This window comes from Poecilia reticulata, chromosome 17, assembly GCF_904066995.2.
Source record: "Poecilia reticulata chromosome 17, P_reticulata-male-v2, whole genome shotgun sequence".
Lineage (NCBI taxonomy): Eukaryota > Metazoa > Chordata > Actinopteri > Cyprinodontiformes > Poeciliidae > Poecilia > Poecilia reticulata.
The window spans coordinates 30,758,299-30,774,342 of NC_088846.1; the positions used below are offsets into that span (position 1 = coordinate 30,758,299).

Here is a 16,044-nt window from a genome sequence, read left to right on the forward strand (position 1 = left end):
TTAAGAAAAGATTGTTTACAACAATTGAATAAGTTAATAAGACAAATATAAAAAGTTCAAGTGTTGAACCTAAAAAAGCCATTGAATCAGAACCCAAACTACAAAACAGGTTGAAGCCTCAGGCTTGAGCTGTTAGTAAAGATAAAAACATTCCTCCTGTTAAACTGGTTGAACCACAGACTTCACTGTTCTGATGAACTGAGCAAAAAGATGGAGCGGCGTCAACATTTAAAGATCAAAGACTCAACGTCAGGGAGGATTTTATTTTTGCACTGGTTGTGGAAAGAATGTAGTTTCCTGCAGACACTTTGTGCATAATAACAACACAGTGTTGTTTCCTGCTAATGTGCATACATATGTAAGTAAAAAAAACTGTGAGCTGAACAGTTTCCCAAGATTTGAGCAATACTTTTCTTATTTTCTACCAGGTTAAGTAATATTTATTATAGAAATAAACAGAAAATGAACATTTTTAAACCGTTTTACACTGCAGGTTTATGTAAATAACTCGTCTTAAATGATTCAGTTTGCAGAAGGGCTGAGTTTCACTTTAAAGTTTTCTGTTTTATGATCTAAATATAAATCTAGTGTGACTTTTATATGTAGCAGCAACTAATAAAACACAGTTCACAACACAAACAGAATCAGCAAACAAAACCCCAACTAAAAAAGCTGAGATCTGAAATTATAGTAATATAATGAAACGCCTTCTATGTTTGTTTCCATTTGTTTGCAGTTCAGGGGCCTCATGCATAAAGCAACATGCACACAAAAAAGTGTGGTCCCATATTTTACGCACAAGTCGGCATGTATAAAAATTTACTTTTCGTCAAAGTGTATGTAAATATACACACTTTTACGCTCGCGTGAAAATGTGTGGCAGGAACGCAAACTTTTTCTGTGGACAATATCAAACTACAAAGCATCAAAACTCACTAAATACACTGAAGTCTGACTACATTCAGTTATTTAGACCAATAAGCACCAAACCCTCTGTTTTTCATGATTTTAATATTTTTATATCATTTCCTTTTATTCTGTTCAGGTCTTTTTTTCTTTTCTTTTTTTTTTACAGAGCAGCAATACAATTTAAAGGTAGATTAAATACCAACCACTCCACCTCACATGACTTAAACCACACAATGGTCTGTCTGGTTGTCTGAGTTCAAAGTGTTTCTATGAGTAACTAGAAGATATTAAAAGCTAAAAGTAATCCCAAGGTTGCATCCCCCTCTAGTGGTCACAAACCAAATGTAATTCACAATTTTACCAACATTTTATATGTTTCAGTATATTTATAATTATGGGATACAAACAAATAATTTATCTCCAACAAATGAACACTATTTCAGTGTGATTTGAAGAATGTGGGAGTACGCAGTTTCAAGCTCCTCTGGACTTGACAAAGAGCAATACAAGACATATTCAATGCATTGCACTATTCAGTTTAGCATGTTAATCCACGGAAAAACTATGAAGTTCTGGGCATTTTCATGAATCAATGAAAGTCCCCTGATGTCCTGACAGATGGTGAAAAGTGAATATTTCTGTGGAAAAGAGGGCAACGGTTCATCACCTGGTAATAACACAAAGCCAACACACCAAGGCTGGAGACTGGACAGAACTGGAAGTGTATGTGGGAGCAAGAAGAATCGCATGACCATGATGCAGAGCAGCTAATAGGCCTTAGAGCAGACCACACTAATGTGCCTGAACAAAGCAGAATGAACATCACAAAGGCAGGAATCCACCACCGACTTTCAGGTATGGAGAACTGGGCAGCACCTGGCCCAGACATGGACCAGTACTGCTGGCTTAAGAAGTCTGTCCATAAGAGCCTCGCAGCACAAATGAACCATCTACTGAAGAATCAGACCAGGAGAGACCAATCCCATCCAAGTATCAGCCAGTAACCTGTCTCTCCACAACATGTTGCTGTCAGGTATCAGAGCTGCTAAGACAGAAGGTGGATCAATACATGACAGAATCACAGAAAGGCCTTAGTATAAACACCAGCTGATGTTTGACAGAACAATCATCCATGACTGAAAAGCCAGACAAACCAACCTGTCCACTGCCTGGGTTGATAACAAGACGGCCTAAAACTCAACACTATACATGGATCCTAGAATACCTGAAGCTGTATGAGGTCAGCAACATTCAGTCTTCACTACAAGCTCCACGATGCTGTGGACAATCCCTTTCATGCATAGCGGTCACTGCAGTGGACAGCTGTCTAAAAGCCATTTTCTTGTGTTTCTTGTGGATTTCTATGTTATAAATGCACACAGTCCACTAAAGTGAACACTAGTGCATCAGGTGAAACACTGCCAACTACTGTCTACTGTAAGAATTGATATAGAAGGGAATGTATGGCAGATCATTTAGCTAAGATGTCTTTAAAACAAAGTAGAATTACGGAAAAAGCATATGGTAAATCTGAAATAAAATCAATTATTAGAAGCAAAATTAAATCAGAATGGCAACAATTGTGGGAGGAAGGAACTAAAGGTCGTCATTTATTTCATATAGAAAAGAAATGAGGAAATATGGAAATAATTGGAGAAAATCGAAAAGAGCAGGAAGTAATGACAAGGTGGCACCTCGGACATACTGGATTAAATAAAACTTTACATTTCATAGATAAACACCCAACAGGCAGTTGTGAGTGGGGTAGGGATACGGAAACTGTAGAACATGTAATAATTTATTGTGGAAAATATACAGTAAGTAGAGAGAAGCTCAAACAAGAACATAGGAAATATGATAGAGACGTTAAGTCTCAATAAGGTATTATTTAAACATGAAATAAATAAAGCAGTTATTGAACTTTTGAAGGAAACAGGATTATTTATAAGAATTTAGATTAAAGGGAGGTTCTGTGGTCCACACTCCAGCATAGCAGATGGCGATAATACATCCAATATGGCTGACAGACAGAAGCATATCAGACTAACTTGGGAATATCCAGTCCCCCTCTTTCTGTGGAAAACTATTGCAGGTAAAAAAAAATACTATGACATCAAGAAACCCCTAAAGACTAATACTACTGATGTATTTTCTAAATAATTCTATATTCGCAGAAAATTGCAACTGATCACCTGTCCACTGAAGTGGACGTCATGATGATGAAGTTCTACTTGATCACTGAGGTAAATCAAGATGTTGAGATGAAATAACTGGAGATGCAGAACCTACAGAATACAAACCTGAATGCATCCCAAAAAATAAAATACATTCTGGCCTTAACAGGCCAGGAAGTGAGAATATTTCTGGTAATAAATATGGAGTCATGTCGTACCTCAGATACCCGAGGTCAGGAATGTATTGTCATCAGAACCAGACCTTCATCTTGACATCGTACTTAGTGTTTTTTCACTTCTTGGAGAAGGTGAATCTTTTACAATCTGTAGCTTGTGTGCTAATAAATGAGGGTTATACGCTTATGAGTACCAGTGCCATCCCATCACCGTTGAAATGCAGACCAGTGTCTAAGACAGTGGTGTCCAAAGTCGGCCCTTGAGGTCCAGCATCCTGCATGTTCTAGTTCTCTGCCTGGTGGTAGCAGCTTCCTCCTCAGCGTTTCTCCTGAGGTCTTCTAATGAGCCACCATTTGATCCAGGTGTGTTGAAGCAGAGAGAGAACTAACACATGCAGGATGCCGGTTCTCGAGGACCAACTTTGGACACCACTGGTCTAAGACAAACCCATGAGATCAGGCTGAGGTCTCCAGATCTCAGCCTGATCTCACTGCAGCCAAAAATATCAACATGCAAGGATCCAGCCTGCAGACAAAACTAAATACATCTGCATCCAATGTGTTGTTTGCAACCTGGGTGCTTTGCACTGTTTCATACAAGACAGCCTTGATTTTTATATGTTTGAAGCTGAAGAGACAGTATTGTTATGTTACAGAAAACAGCAGAAAGGCTGAAGTGTCATGTTCAATGTTGTAAGTTTTATAAAATTAAAAATGTCCATAATAAAATCATACTGATTGAGAAGGAGCCAAAATGAGATCAAGCGGTTGAATGAGAGGGACTGAATTAAGGGATCAGTTAGCAGTGAATATTAGATTAGAGTTGAATACAATGTTATATATATTTATGCATTATGTTAACTAATCTCAAAATATATTCACATTATAATACACAGCATTTCTTTAGTTGAATAGACATAAGCGCATGTTGTCCACCTAAGTGGACATTTGGACAAATCTTGGGAAAGGAAAAAAAAGATTTTTACAAAAAAAATAATTCCCACCTTATTTTTATGCCCTGAGAAAATAAAAAACACTTTTGAAAAAAAAACTTGACTTACAGGATGATGATTCCTGCATGAAAGGGTTAGCCAGTTTCAAATCTCCATCAGATGTTGGATTTACTGAGCAGCTGCTCTGTCCCTGCACACCTGACCCTCAGCCACTGAGCAATAGTTTTAAGATTATGGATGAGATTCATTATTATTTACATTTAAAAATAAAGACACAAAACTATTCTCCAGTTTATGTAATGTAATCTGTGGAAAGAGAAAATGAAACGGTTCAGTTTGCAGAAAGGCTGAGGTTCATAGTCACTTGGTCTTTGTATAAATTTGGCTGCATTAGATTCACTTTAAAGCTTTCTGTGTTATAATCCAGATATAAATGTTTCATAGAACAAATCAATGAAAAATAATTCTGCATTTTAACTTCAAAATAAGGAATCTGCTAAGAAAACCAAAATGAAAAAAGGTTGGCACCTCAGATTATACGACTTATATTGGTAGAATCTGAATTAAACCAGTTATGTGTTTGTTGCTTCCATTTGTTTTCAATTCAGGTCTTTACTTTTTGAAATAATTAATAAAATGCAAAGGTTTAATGACCAACCACGCCACCTTACATGATTAAACGTTACCAGACAGTGAGTTGGTTTGTTTGTGATTAATAAGTTGCAAGTGTTGAAAGGCTGTGACAGACTGGCGACCCGTCCAGGCGACCCGTCCAGGTGACCCGTCCAGGTGACCCGTCCAGGCGACCCGTCCAGGCGACCCGTCCAGGTGACCCGTCCAGGTGACCCGTCCAGGTGACCCGTCCAGGCGACCCGTCCAGGCGACCCGTCCAGGTGACCCGTCCAGGCGACCCGTCCAGGCGACCCGTCCAGGTGACCCGTCCAGGCGACCCGTCCAGGTGACCCGTCCAGGCGACCCGTCCAGGCGTCCCGTCCAGGTGTCCCGTCCAGGCGACCCATCCAGGCGACCCATCCAGGTGACCCGTCCAGGTGACCCGTCCAGGTGACACATCCAGGTGACCCGTCCAGGTGACCCGTCCAGGTGTCCCGTCCAGGCGACCCGTCCAGGCGACCCACCTCTTGCCTGAAACGTTAGCTGGAGAGGCACCAGCACCTCCTGACCCCACTGAGGAACAAGGGTGTAAAGAAAATGGATGGATGGATGGATGGATGGATGGATGGATGGATGGATGGATGGATGGATGGATGGATGGATGGAGTGTTGAAGGGCTAACACTACAGCCAAGGTTACACCTCCCTCTAGTGGTCACAAACCAAAGGTACATCTGAAGACCTGAAAGCAGAACCTCCAGGTCCGACTTTGGACACCACTGCACTACAATATTTATAATTATGAGGACACAAACAGATGATTTTACAGTTTAAATAGGTGAGATTCAAAGAATGGAAGAAGAAACTTCTCAGGTTTTTTCCTATAATAAACTACAGAATTGCATTGCAGCTGAAGTCAACACAGCTGCAATGCAGACTGAAGCTTCATTCAGGAACTTTTACTAAAAACTAAAATATTCATCTTATTCCTTAAATGTTTTTTAATCATTATAAGTTGAAACCTGTCAACTAATAATATGAGAGAGTAAGTATTCAAGAAAGTGATGTGTGGAGACATAAAAGCTTTTAGTCTGAACATAGGAACAAGAAAATATGTGTAACTATAAATCTACAATAGTGTTTTCTATGAAATACTAGTTCCAACGATGAACATCTACCAAGTTAATAAATAAGCAAGTGAAAAAAAACCCTCATCTGGTGAGTGAGTGTTAGAGGAGGTGGTGTGAAGGAAAGGGAGGAACAACGGTCAGAAACGGGTCTGTGGATGGTACCAAGGTTCTGATTGTTTCCTGGTTTTTATCCTAAACTTTGACCCCAACCATAGAGGGAAAGTCTGATAAGCAACGGTTTGAGAACAGATCATGAGAATGTCTCATGATCTGTGTTTGTGTTTTTGGTTTTCATTTGCTTGTATTTTCACCATTTCAGGGTTGTGATTATTATCAATAAGGTCTGGCCATATTGTTTCTTCCTTTGTGTTGAGTTTAGTCTTGTTCAGTTATTTACTTTAGATTCTTCCTTTCAGTGTTTTTTCAGAACACTGAATTACTTAGTTTTTCTATTCAGCTGTTTTATTGTCACCTTCTTTCAGTTCACTGTTCCTGTTGTCCATCAGCTGCTCTGATTGTACAGCAATCAAGAAAAAATGTATACTTTAGTATATGGGGCTGCACAGTGGTGCAGTTGGTAGAGCTGCTGCCTTGCAGCAAGAAGGTTCTGGGTTCGATTCCCGGTCTTTCTGCATGGAGTCTCCATGTTCTCCCTGTGCATGGTGGGTTTTCTCCAGGTACTCCGGTTTCCTCCCACAGTCCAGAAACATGACTGTCAGGTTAATTGGTCTGTCTAAATTGTCCCTAGGTGTGTGTGTGTGTGTGTGTGTGTGTGTGCATGGTTGTGTGTCTCTGTGTTGCCCTGTGACAGACTGGTGACCTGTCCAGGTGACCTGTCCAGGTGACCCCGCCAGCTGGAGAGGAACCAGCACCTCCTGACCCCACTGAGGGACAAGGTGTTAGAAAATGGATGGTTGGAATTTAGTATACTACATTTTAACATACTTTGATTGATGTACTCAAACTGTACTATTTTGGAACAACTTTTTTGTGCTTAGTATATTTTAATAGTATTTAAATAGTATTAAATTACCATTTTTAGTATACTTATTATACTACAATGTACTTTTTTGGAACAACTTCAAGTTGTACTTAGTATACTTTAAGTATACTTTTTTATATACTATTTATATATTTTGAGTGTACTAATTCTGTCATAGAATTATATTAAAAATATACTTTCAATATATTTTAAATATACTGCTAATATATTAATAATGTATTTAAATTACACCATTTTTATTTTTGATTTACTGCTATTGCTAATAAAGTACATCTACTATCTTGTGGAGAGTTTCACATCTTTCTCCTACAACAATGTGGAGTATTAAATGTCCTGATGTCCACTACGACTGACATTCAGAAATGGTCTGTTATTTCTCAACAGAAATTATTAAATTGTTTTTACTGGTCGAAATATTATTATTGGTATTTTATTAACAAGAATATAAATAATTATCATGACAAAGATAACAAAAGAAAAACATATTTGACTCGTCTACCCCCAAATGTGGTTTCTGGCAGGTCGGCCATTTTGATTCAGGATAAAAAGGGACTTCCCAGTATGCAAACCTATCACATGACACATCCCTGGAAAGCCCAGGATGTCCTCTAAAGAGTACTGTAGGGCTAGAAAGGATAACTCAAAGTATGAACAAAAAATAAGCTTCAACAAAATGTCCATTATAATGGACATAAAAGTCTATGGTTCTCACGACATTACATCATGATCATTTTTTTATTCTTTGCAATTTTAACAAAAACAGTAAAATATTAGGCTTATAAAGTATGCCTAAAAATTACATGAAAAATACTACATAGGTTCCTAAAAGACAAACTTCTCCATATGTATTGAGTGATGCAGACTTTCTGTCCAGGTCCATCTTGAAAATGAGATCTGGATCTCAACGGGTTCACCTGGTTAAATAAAGAAAGTTTAAAAAAACATACTTTATTAGCCTCAAATTTACACTGAGATGTAATTTAAAACATACTGAAATTAATAATTTAAAGTAGTGTTAAGTGAATTTTAAAAAAATTCTATTTTGAGCATAAATTTTACAATTTACACAAAATATATTTTAAATATATTTTAAATATACTTGAGAAACTGCATATTTACATTTGGGCAAATATATATTTTGGTCACTTAAAGTATACTTTTATTTAATATATTAAAAGTGTATTTTGGTACAATTATGTTTAAGTGCGTTTAAAGTTAGAATTTTGAAATTGGTACAAGTGCATTTTTAGTAAACTTCAAATATACTTATTGGTAGTCCACCTAATACTTAGTATACTTAAAGTGTACTTTCACAAATGTAAGTATGTTTGAAGTATACTAAAGTATACTTTTTTCACCTGGGTTGTCTCACCTAGTTAATTAGTCTCACATTCTCAGTAAAACTCCCTCATTTTACCCTATAGGTTCTTTCCTATGCTGTCATTTTGCTTCTATCCTGGTTTAATCATGCAATTTTCTGTAGCTGCTTATTAATCACCAACATCTGTTGCTTATCTCTAAATTTGGGCCCTTTTTACATCTCAACATGACAAAGATGAATTCTGAGCCCAACTCAATACACAATAGAACCTGGAATATTTAATCTAAAAGAAATTATTAGTTTCTTTGTTGTTTTAGGGTTTTTATTTTTCAAATCTGTGCTTGTGTTATGGATTTTTCCGAAAAAACCTGGAAAAACAATAATCAGCTTAGATAATGATCTTTACTGAGACAAGTGAAAAAAGCAGATCTAAAGAAAATAAACAGAGAAATCTGAAAAAGGACCCATTGTCCCAAAATGTTCTAAAGTGTCTAATTTAGATTTCCCGAGATTTCCATCGACTAATTTCTCTCTAAATCTTTCATGCATCACTTTTTTATATGAATTCTGCAGGTAAATGTTGCCCTGATTGCAACTTTCTGCTAAGGGATCTTTTAGGGGGCTATGAGTAATTCTGCTGTATTCCTTTACTTCCACACATACATACTAATGTTTATTAACCCTGTTAACATCTTGTTGACTCAGGATGTGTTTTACCTGTTTTTTCACCGTCAAAAACATGATTTATTTTCTTTAAAAATGGGAAAGAGTACTTACATTGTTTTTTATTGCTCAGCCATAAAAATCTGAACTTTTCATGAGCCTTTTATACAAATTTGTTCTAAAGAGAGTTAATGTTATACCTCTGCATTTTTACTGTCCATATCAAACCACATCATTTTAAAACAACTTTGTAGTTCCTGACAGATATGAAATCCTTCCCAGTGCTCCCATTTTCAAGCAGACGTCTCAGAAAGTTTCTGGGCATTGAAAAAAATGGCCTGCAGTCATTTTCTCTGTCAATTTGTGGCTTTAAGCCAAACACAGAGTATGTGTTCAGATGCAGAGCAGTGACCTCATTTGGCATTGGACTGACCAATGAAGTCAGTCAACCCATCAGAACTTTACCCTGCAGTCCTCCAGGAGAACTTCATGTTGAACCAAACTCAGTCAGTGCTTCAGTTACCTGGAAGACACCCGCTGAGATCGGACCCAGTGTACAGATTTCAAGCTACATCTTGGAGTACACAGAGAAAGGAGAGCCTAGTCCAGTCCAGTGGAACCAGTTAAAGACAAAATCCCTGAAAGAGACCCTTGTAGACCTTCAGTCTGACACACAATATGACATCAGGGTCCGATGTGATTGCGGAGAATCTGGAAGAAGCAGAGAAAGTGAAACTGCTGTCTTTAGAACATCAGAACCATATGAGCTGCATCTTCAGGAGATTCTGCAAGACCTTCCAGACCTGGAAGCCAGGAGGGAAAAGGCACTGCAGTCCATCACAGCTCAGCAGTTTCAGGAGATTCAAGACAAACTGACAACTTTCAAAGACTTAATCCTTCAGTTTAAGGATCAAACCCTCGTCAGATTAAAACAAAGTTCTCCATCAGGTTTAAGAAAATAGAAATTTCATCAGATAATAGAGAATGAGGCCACTTTTCGTCTTTCAACTCCTTTCAACAAGACCGACCTCATGAGGTGGATGATCTGCAAAGAAAAAGAGATCAATGTCCTACAATCTCTGACCAACATGATGCCACAAACTGAGATAATCTCACAGAATGAGTTCAATGAGATTATTAACACTGAGGATCCAGTTCTATGTTTTGTCTTCACCTCACTGGGGAGTAATGACCCGTTGCTCTCGGCATTATCAGCCCACCTGAAAGGAACCAGACCAGATGATCGTTATGATGTAGAGAAGGAACCATGGTTTGTCTCTAAGAAGGTTCTGGATGAAATCAGACTTAAAGCCAAACTCTTCCATGATTTTGCAGAAGCCAACAAGGAGAACAAGGAGATAAAGTTCCTGGCTGCAGGTTTAACTGATGATAACCATGAAGTCTCAACCATCTACCTTTATGAAGATGGCTTCCTCATCAATGAGAACTTTAAGCCTCCTTCAAAGCCTGAAACTGTGACAGCGGCTGACATAAACCACAGCAGTGTGACTCTGAAGGTTTCTCCTCCCAGGTTTGGAGCAGAGAGCATCACATCCTACTCTGTTGAGTTCTGTGTCAGAGGACAAGATGGATGGAGACAACAGAGTGAACCAAAATCTGGAGAAATCACAGTGACCCAACTGCAGCCAGACACAGAGTACGTGTTCAGATGCAGAGCTGTGACCTCAGCAGGTGTTGGACCGGCCAATGTAATCAATGATCCCATTAAAACTTTACCCTGCAGCCCTCCTGGAGAACTTCAAGGTGAACCAAACTCTTCTGAGATATCAGTGAGTTGGGAGAAACCTGCTGAGCTCGGACCAGATGTTCAGATCCTGAGCTACATTGTGGAATATGCAAAGGCAGAAGATCTCATCTGGAACCAAACAAGGTCAAAAGGTGAAAAGTTCATCATTTCAGGACTTCAGTCAGAAACACAATATGCAGTCAGGATCATATGTGACTGTGGTGGAGCCGGCAGGAGCAAGGAAAGCAAGATTGCTCAGGTTCGTACAACAAAACCAAAGCTTTGTGACGCTGTTAAGGCTTCTTTAAAGGCAAAGCTGAAGCCACAGATAGGACCGCTGCCTGTTTATAGAGTTCCTCTGAAGGAGGAGAACATCAGAATAAAGGGATGCAGGTTCTTCAGGTTTGGAGAACCTGCTGCCAAACAAAGTCGTACCATCATGGTTATTGGAGCTACAGGTGCTGGGAAGTCAACCCTCATCAATGGGATGATAAATTACATTCTAGGTGTTAAATGGTCAGACTCGTATCGGTTCAGCTTAGTGGATGACGGTCCAACAAAATCCCAAGTTCATAGTCAGACCTCTGAGGTCACTGTGTACAAACTCAACTACAGGGACGGATTTGAGGTTCCCTTCTCTCTGACCATCATAGACACTCCAGGCTTTGGAGACACCAGAGGAATAGACAGAGACAGGGAGATCACAGAGCAGCTCCGTAACCTCTTCACTAGTAAAGACGGGGTCAGTGTGATTGATGCTGTGTGTTTCATAGCTCAATCAGCTTTAGCTCGTCTCACACCGACACAGAAATATGTCTTTGATTCCATTCTCTCCATCTTTGACAAAGATATAGCAGAAAACATCAGGATCCTGGTGACATTTGCAGATGGTAAGAAGCCTCCAGTTCTAGAAGCCATCAAAGCTTCAGGCGTACCAAGTCCGAAAGGGAAAGATGGTCTTCCAGTTCACTTCAAATTTAACAACTCTGCTCTGTTTGCTGACAATAAATCCTCTGCAGCAGATGCCCTGAGTGATGATGACGATGGAAACTTCGATCAGATGTTTTGGAACATGGGAACAAAAAGCATGAAAAGGTTTTTTGTTGCTCTAAATCAGATAGAAACCAAAAGTTTGACATTGACAAATGAGGTCCTGAGAGAAAGACAACAGCTGGAGGTTTCAGGTGAGAATCTGCAGCGTCAGGTTAAACTTGGTTTGGCCAAAATGAAGGAGATCAGAGAGACGAGAGAAAAAATCAAAGAGCATGAAGCTGAGATCAGTAGAAATGAGAAGTTTGAGTTTTATGTCACTGTGAAAAAACCGAAACAAGTTGATATCTCAGGTACTGGGAACTACATTACCAACTGTCAGCAGTGTCATGTCACCTGTCATTACCCTTGTGGAATAGCAAATGATGCAGATAAAAAAGGATGTACGGCGATGGACAGCAATGGATACTGCACTGAATGTACAGGGAAATGTAACTGGAATGTTCATTTCAACCAAAAGTACAGGTGGGAATATAAAGATGTTAGAGAAACGGACAGTCAAAGACCTGAAAGAAAACTATGAAAAGGCCACAGGGCAGAAGATGACTGTTGAGGGGCTGATGAGAGAACTGGAGGGTAACTATAGTATCATGCAGGATGTGGTGAATAAATTAATGGACAAGGCAGCAAAGTGTCTGAACCGACTGAAGGAGATAGCACTGAGGCCCAATCCTCTCACCACTCCAGAGTACATTGATATGCTGATCGAAGGAGAGAAACAGGAGGCCAAACCAGGCTGGAAACAACGAGTTGAGTCACTGATGGAAGTGAAACAACAAGCAGAGTTTATGGCTAAATTGGAGAAAGGAGAAAAACCTCTTTGATAAGTCACTTGATGTGAGATGTTAAGTCAACAGATTTCCTCAGAACCATTTGAATTTTAAATTTGCAGTAGTTTTACTGCTCTTAGTTTTTGTTTGAAGCAATTAATTTTGTTTTAAACAGGAAATATAAATCTTTAATGAACAAATATTGTTTTACTAAGATTAAATACGTTTGGTTAAGCTGGTCTAATTTTCTTTTTTGACACATCAGGACAGATAAAAGGTAAATATCTCTGAACATAATCATACAGCTCCAATCCCTTTATGATAAAAATAATAAGATGATATTATTTAAGGAAGTCAGACCAGGTCAAAGTGATTCCTAGTCTCTGTATGATCTGAATCTCCCATCCAACTCAGGGAGTTTAAAAAGTTAAACTGATCTTTTTTTTCTCCTGACCTTAATGTTGTAAAACACCAGAATGAGAAAACAACATAAAGTTTTTAACTAATTAATTTTAACATTCAGTCTTTCTGAATAACATTGTACAAAGTATCAGCTGACGACCAAGGAAGTTTTAAAAGAAAGAAAACAACTTTTTAAAGCCATCGAATGTTTTCATTAACAAGTCAAAGCTGGAATAAAGAAATGAAGAAAACCAAAGGAAATGAGCAGGAAGCCATTATAAGTTCAAATTAAAACTGAGACTGAAGTGAACGTTACCAAAACTCTCAACAGAAGAGCAACTTTCTGTTGGCAGAGAAATGAAAAGCTAACGAAGTGCGATTTCTTTAAATATTCAGAACGTCAGCAGGTCTCTGGATGTTTTAACATTTTTTAAAAGTTTGTCTTTATGATCAGCAATGCATGAAATATAAAAATACCAATACTGTAGATCCAGTTCTAATATTTCAAACAAATATTTTAAATAATCACAATAATGGAAACATTTAAGCCGATGACAATCTTCTAACTTGACTGTTAAATTTATGTAAGTAGGGCTGGTTTATGTGTGGGTTGATGCTTTTTGCTTTTTTTTTTTAATCTTATTTCATAAGATGATTTTGGGTTCAGTTATTTCTTTATTATAAAATACAAAAGTCAGCTCTTAATTGTTGGCTTAATTTGAGTGTCATATTTTTGCTGTAATTTGATTTAAAAGGGAATATAAACCTGCAAATATTTGTAAAATCAGTAAAATGATCTGTGAAAAAAACTTAAAATATAATTCACCGTTTAAGAGTTGTGCTAAATAAATAAATGTTTAAATACATAATTAACTTTGTCTCTGTCTTTAAGGTTCAATGTTTGACTGTTTTATCTTGTTTCAATAAAAGTTTTCTATTTGGAGTCAAAGAAGGAGCTTTTAGGTCATCATTATTATACATATTACACTGTGCACAATGGTACATTTTGCATATAAATGGGGTAAATGTCATGACCAATGGTTATATTATATGTAGAAAGTGTCATTAGATGGTAATAAGCTATTTAATTTTAACAAACCCCCAGCATTGATGTAAAAAACACATTTGGCACAGTTTGGTGACATTTTGGATAAATGTGCCAAAATGGCCTCTCCGCCTAAGAAATTTCTCACTAATACCATTCTAAAATAAATATGATTCATCTAATTGAGTCCAAATTTGGTATACTTTTACACAACATTTAGATTTAAAAGTCTGTACTACTTTTTTGTGCTACAAATAATATTTTGGTAGTGTTTTCAATGTTTATTTCAAAGAAAATTTTGGCGAGGTTAAAAAAAAAGCAAAATATTTTGTATTTTGTCCCTAATATTTCAGGCAGGGTCAAAGCTACAATGGTGCTGACACCAGAAAACCATTCTATGACATCTTACCTTTACAGAGGTACCAAAAGTTTCTTATTAGATCTAATAGCTGTGAGGCTATAAGTGATTTACTTTTGTGCGTTTTTGTCAGGCGGAAATGTATTTATACCCCCTTAGGGGATAAGAGGTTAATAAAAGCCAAAGATTGGTGAATTAGTGATTCATCACAGGTAAAAACATTTTCTCCAAGCCTTGTTGTAACTTGTGGCATCTCGTTTGTGGAGTTTAAAAACTGCATGTTTATCTGAAAACTGTTTACAAAACTACTTTTCTATGGAGAATACATTCAAGCACATTTCCCAAACAAAAGCTGAGAGCGCATACATGTTGCAATGTTTTTCTGTTAATAAAACGTTTACATCAAGCCTCACGCCATCGCTGCCTCATTATTCTGTTATTCTTCAAGGTAATTTGCTGATGTAGACAGAGAGTCTTACTTTGTAACTGTGCTCATATTACTTGGGACCAAATTATATTTTTACTTAAGTAAAATGTTTTACAGTGCTGAGCCTTAAGCAGCTGCTCCGTTTTGAGTCGGTTCCGTCTGCTGTAGAACGGATCCTTTCACATGAAAAGCATCAGTAAGTTTATAGAAGTTGGGATAAAGATTTGTTCTGTTCTGGCTAAACTCTGGGGGATTCTCCACTCCTCCCAGGTTACCATGATCGTAGGCTCATGTGCCGCCTCATCGTTTCATCCTAAATGACTGAAGTCAGCTTGGTCCACCTGGTTCATCTCCAACTTCATGCAGGGTTTATAATATGTGGACCTTTTTTTTCCTTGGCCTGCATCTCTTGGCTTTGTTATGACCATAATTAACTCAAACGGTAAAAAAAAAGCCTACTGTTGATGAATTTGTCCAATCACCCATCTTTAATTAGTTACCATAGTGTTAAGTGTCAATACTGAACACATTTGCATGTGTCTAATTTCAGGGTTTTTCTGGACTTTAAAATAAACAGTAAAATACACAGTAATGAGCTGAGAGGTGATCATCTGAGAGAAGAGATACTGCAGAAATTTAATTTTACAGCAAACCATTGATTTACTTAATCGCTTTTGAAGAATCTTTACAATTAGCAGAGAATCTGAAATATTTTATACTATATACAAAATTTATCAAACGTGTGAATATTTTTATTTAGTCTGTGTTCATCTCTTTGATCCATTTTCACTTAGTGATTTTATTGTGTGTTTAATACATAGACTTAAACCATTTCCATTTCTATCTTATTTTTCCATGTTAATGAAAGTTATTTTAATCCCCCAAGTAGCTAAAGAAAATCGGGCGTTGCTGGGCGCAACTCTGCCCACTAGATGGCAGCAAATATCTGTTCTATTAGTTATGAGTTATTAGTGGTAGCTATAAGCCATCTTGACATGGTGCTGGTTTCAGGTAAATATTTACCTGATACTAATGAGGAATTTCACATTTAATCAGTTTGTGGAGCTGGAACCAATTCTTTTTAGATACAACCTTAACTTCATCCCTACAGAGAGGTCCATCAGAATATTCCTATTTCATGATATAAAGCAGTGAAGCTCTGTACTGGAGATGTACTGGGCGCCCCCTTCAGGAGGAAACAGTTACTCCACATGCAGAACATGGAGATAATAAGTCATCAACATAATGATTTATCTGTCATCAGGCCTGGCATCACATGATATTAAACATGATGAAGCATTAGGT

At 37.7% G+C, this 16,044-nt stretch overlaps 1 protein-coding gene across 1 annotated transcript; it reads left to right on the forward strand.

The window, feature by feature from the left end:
- The first annotated feature begins 8,795 nt into the window (after positions 1 to 8,795).
- On the forward strand, positions 8,796 to 12,609 carry LOC145548038 (uncharacterized). Its single transcript, XM_081598485.1, has one exon. The coding sequence runs from the start codon at positions 9,972 to 9,974 to the stop codon at positions 12,258 to 12,260; it is 2,289 nt and encodes a 762-aa protein (XP_081454611.1). The 5' UTR covers positions 8,796 to 9,971; the 3' UTR covers positions 12,261 to 12,609.
- The last annotated feature ends 3,435 nt before the right edge of the window (positions 12,610 to 16,044 follow it).

Coding starts and splice junctions, on each gene's coding strand:
- LOC145548038 (XM_081598485.1), top strand. CDS start 9,972: ATGAGGTGGATGATCTGCAAAGAAAAAGAGATCAATGTCCTACAATCT.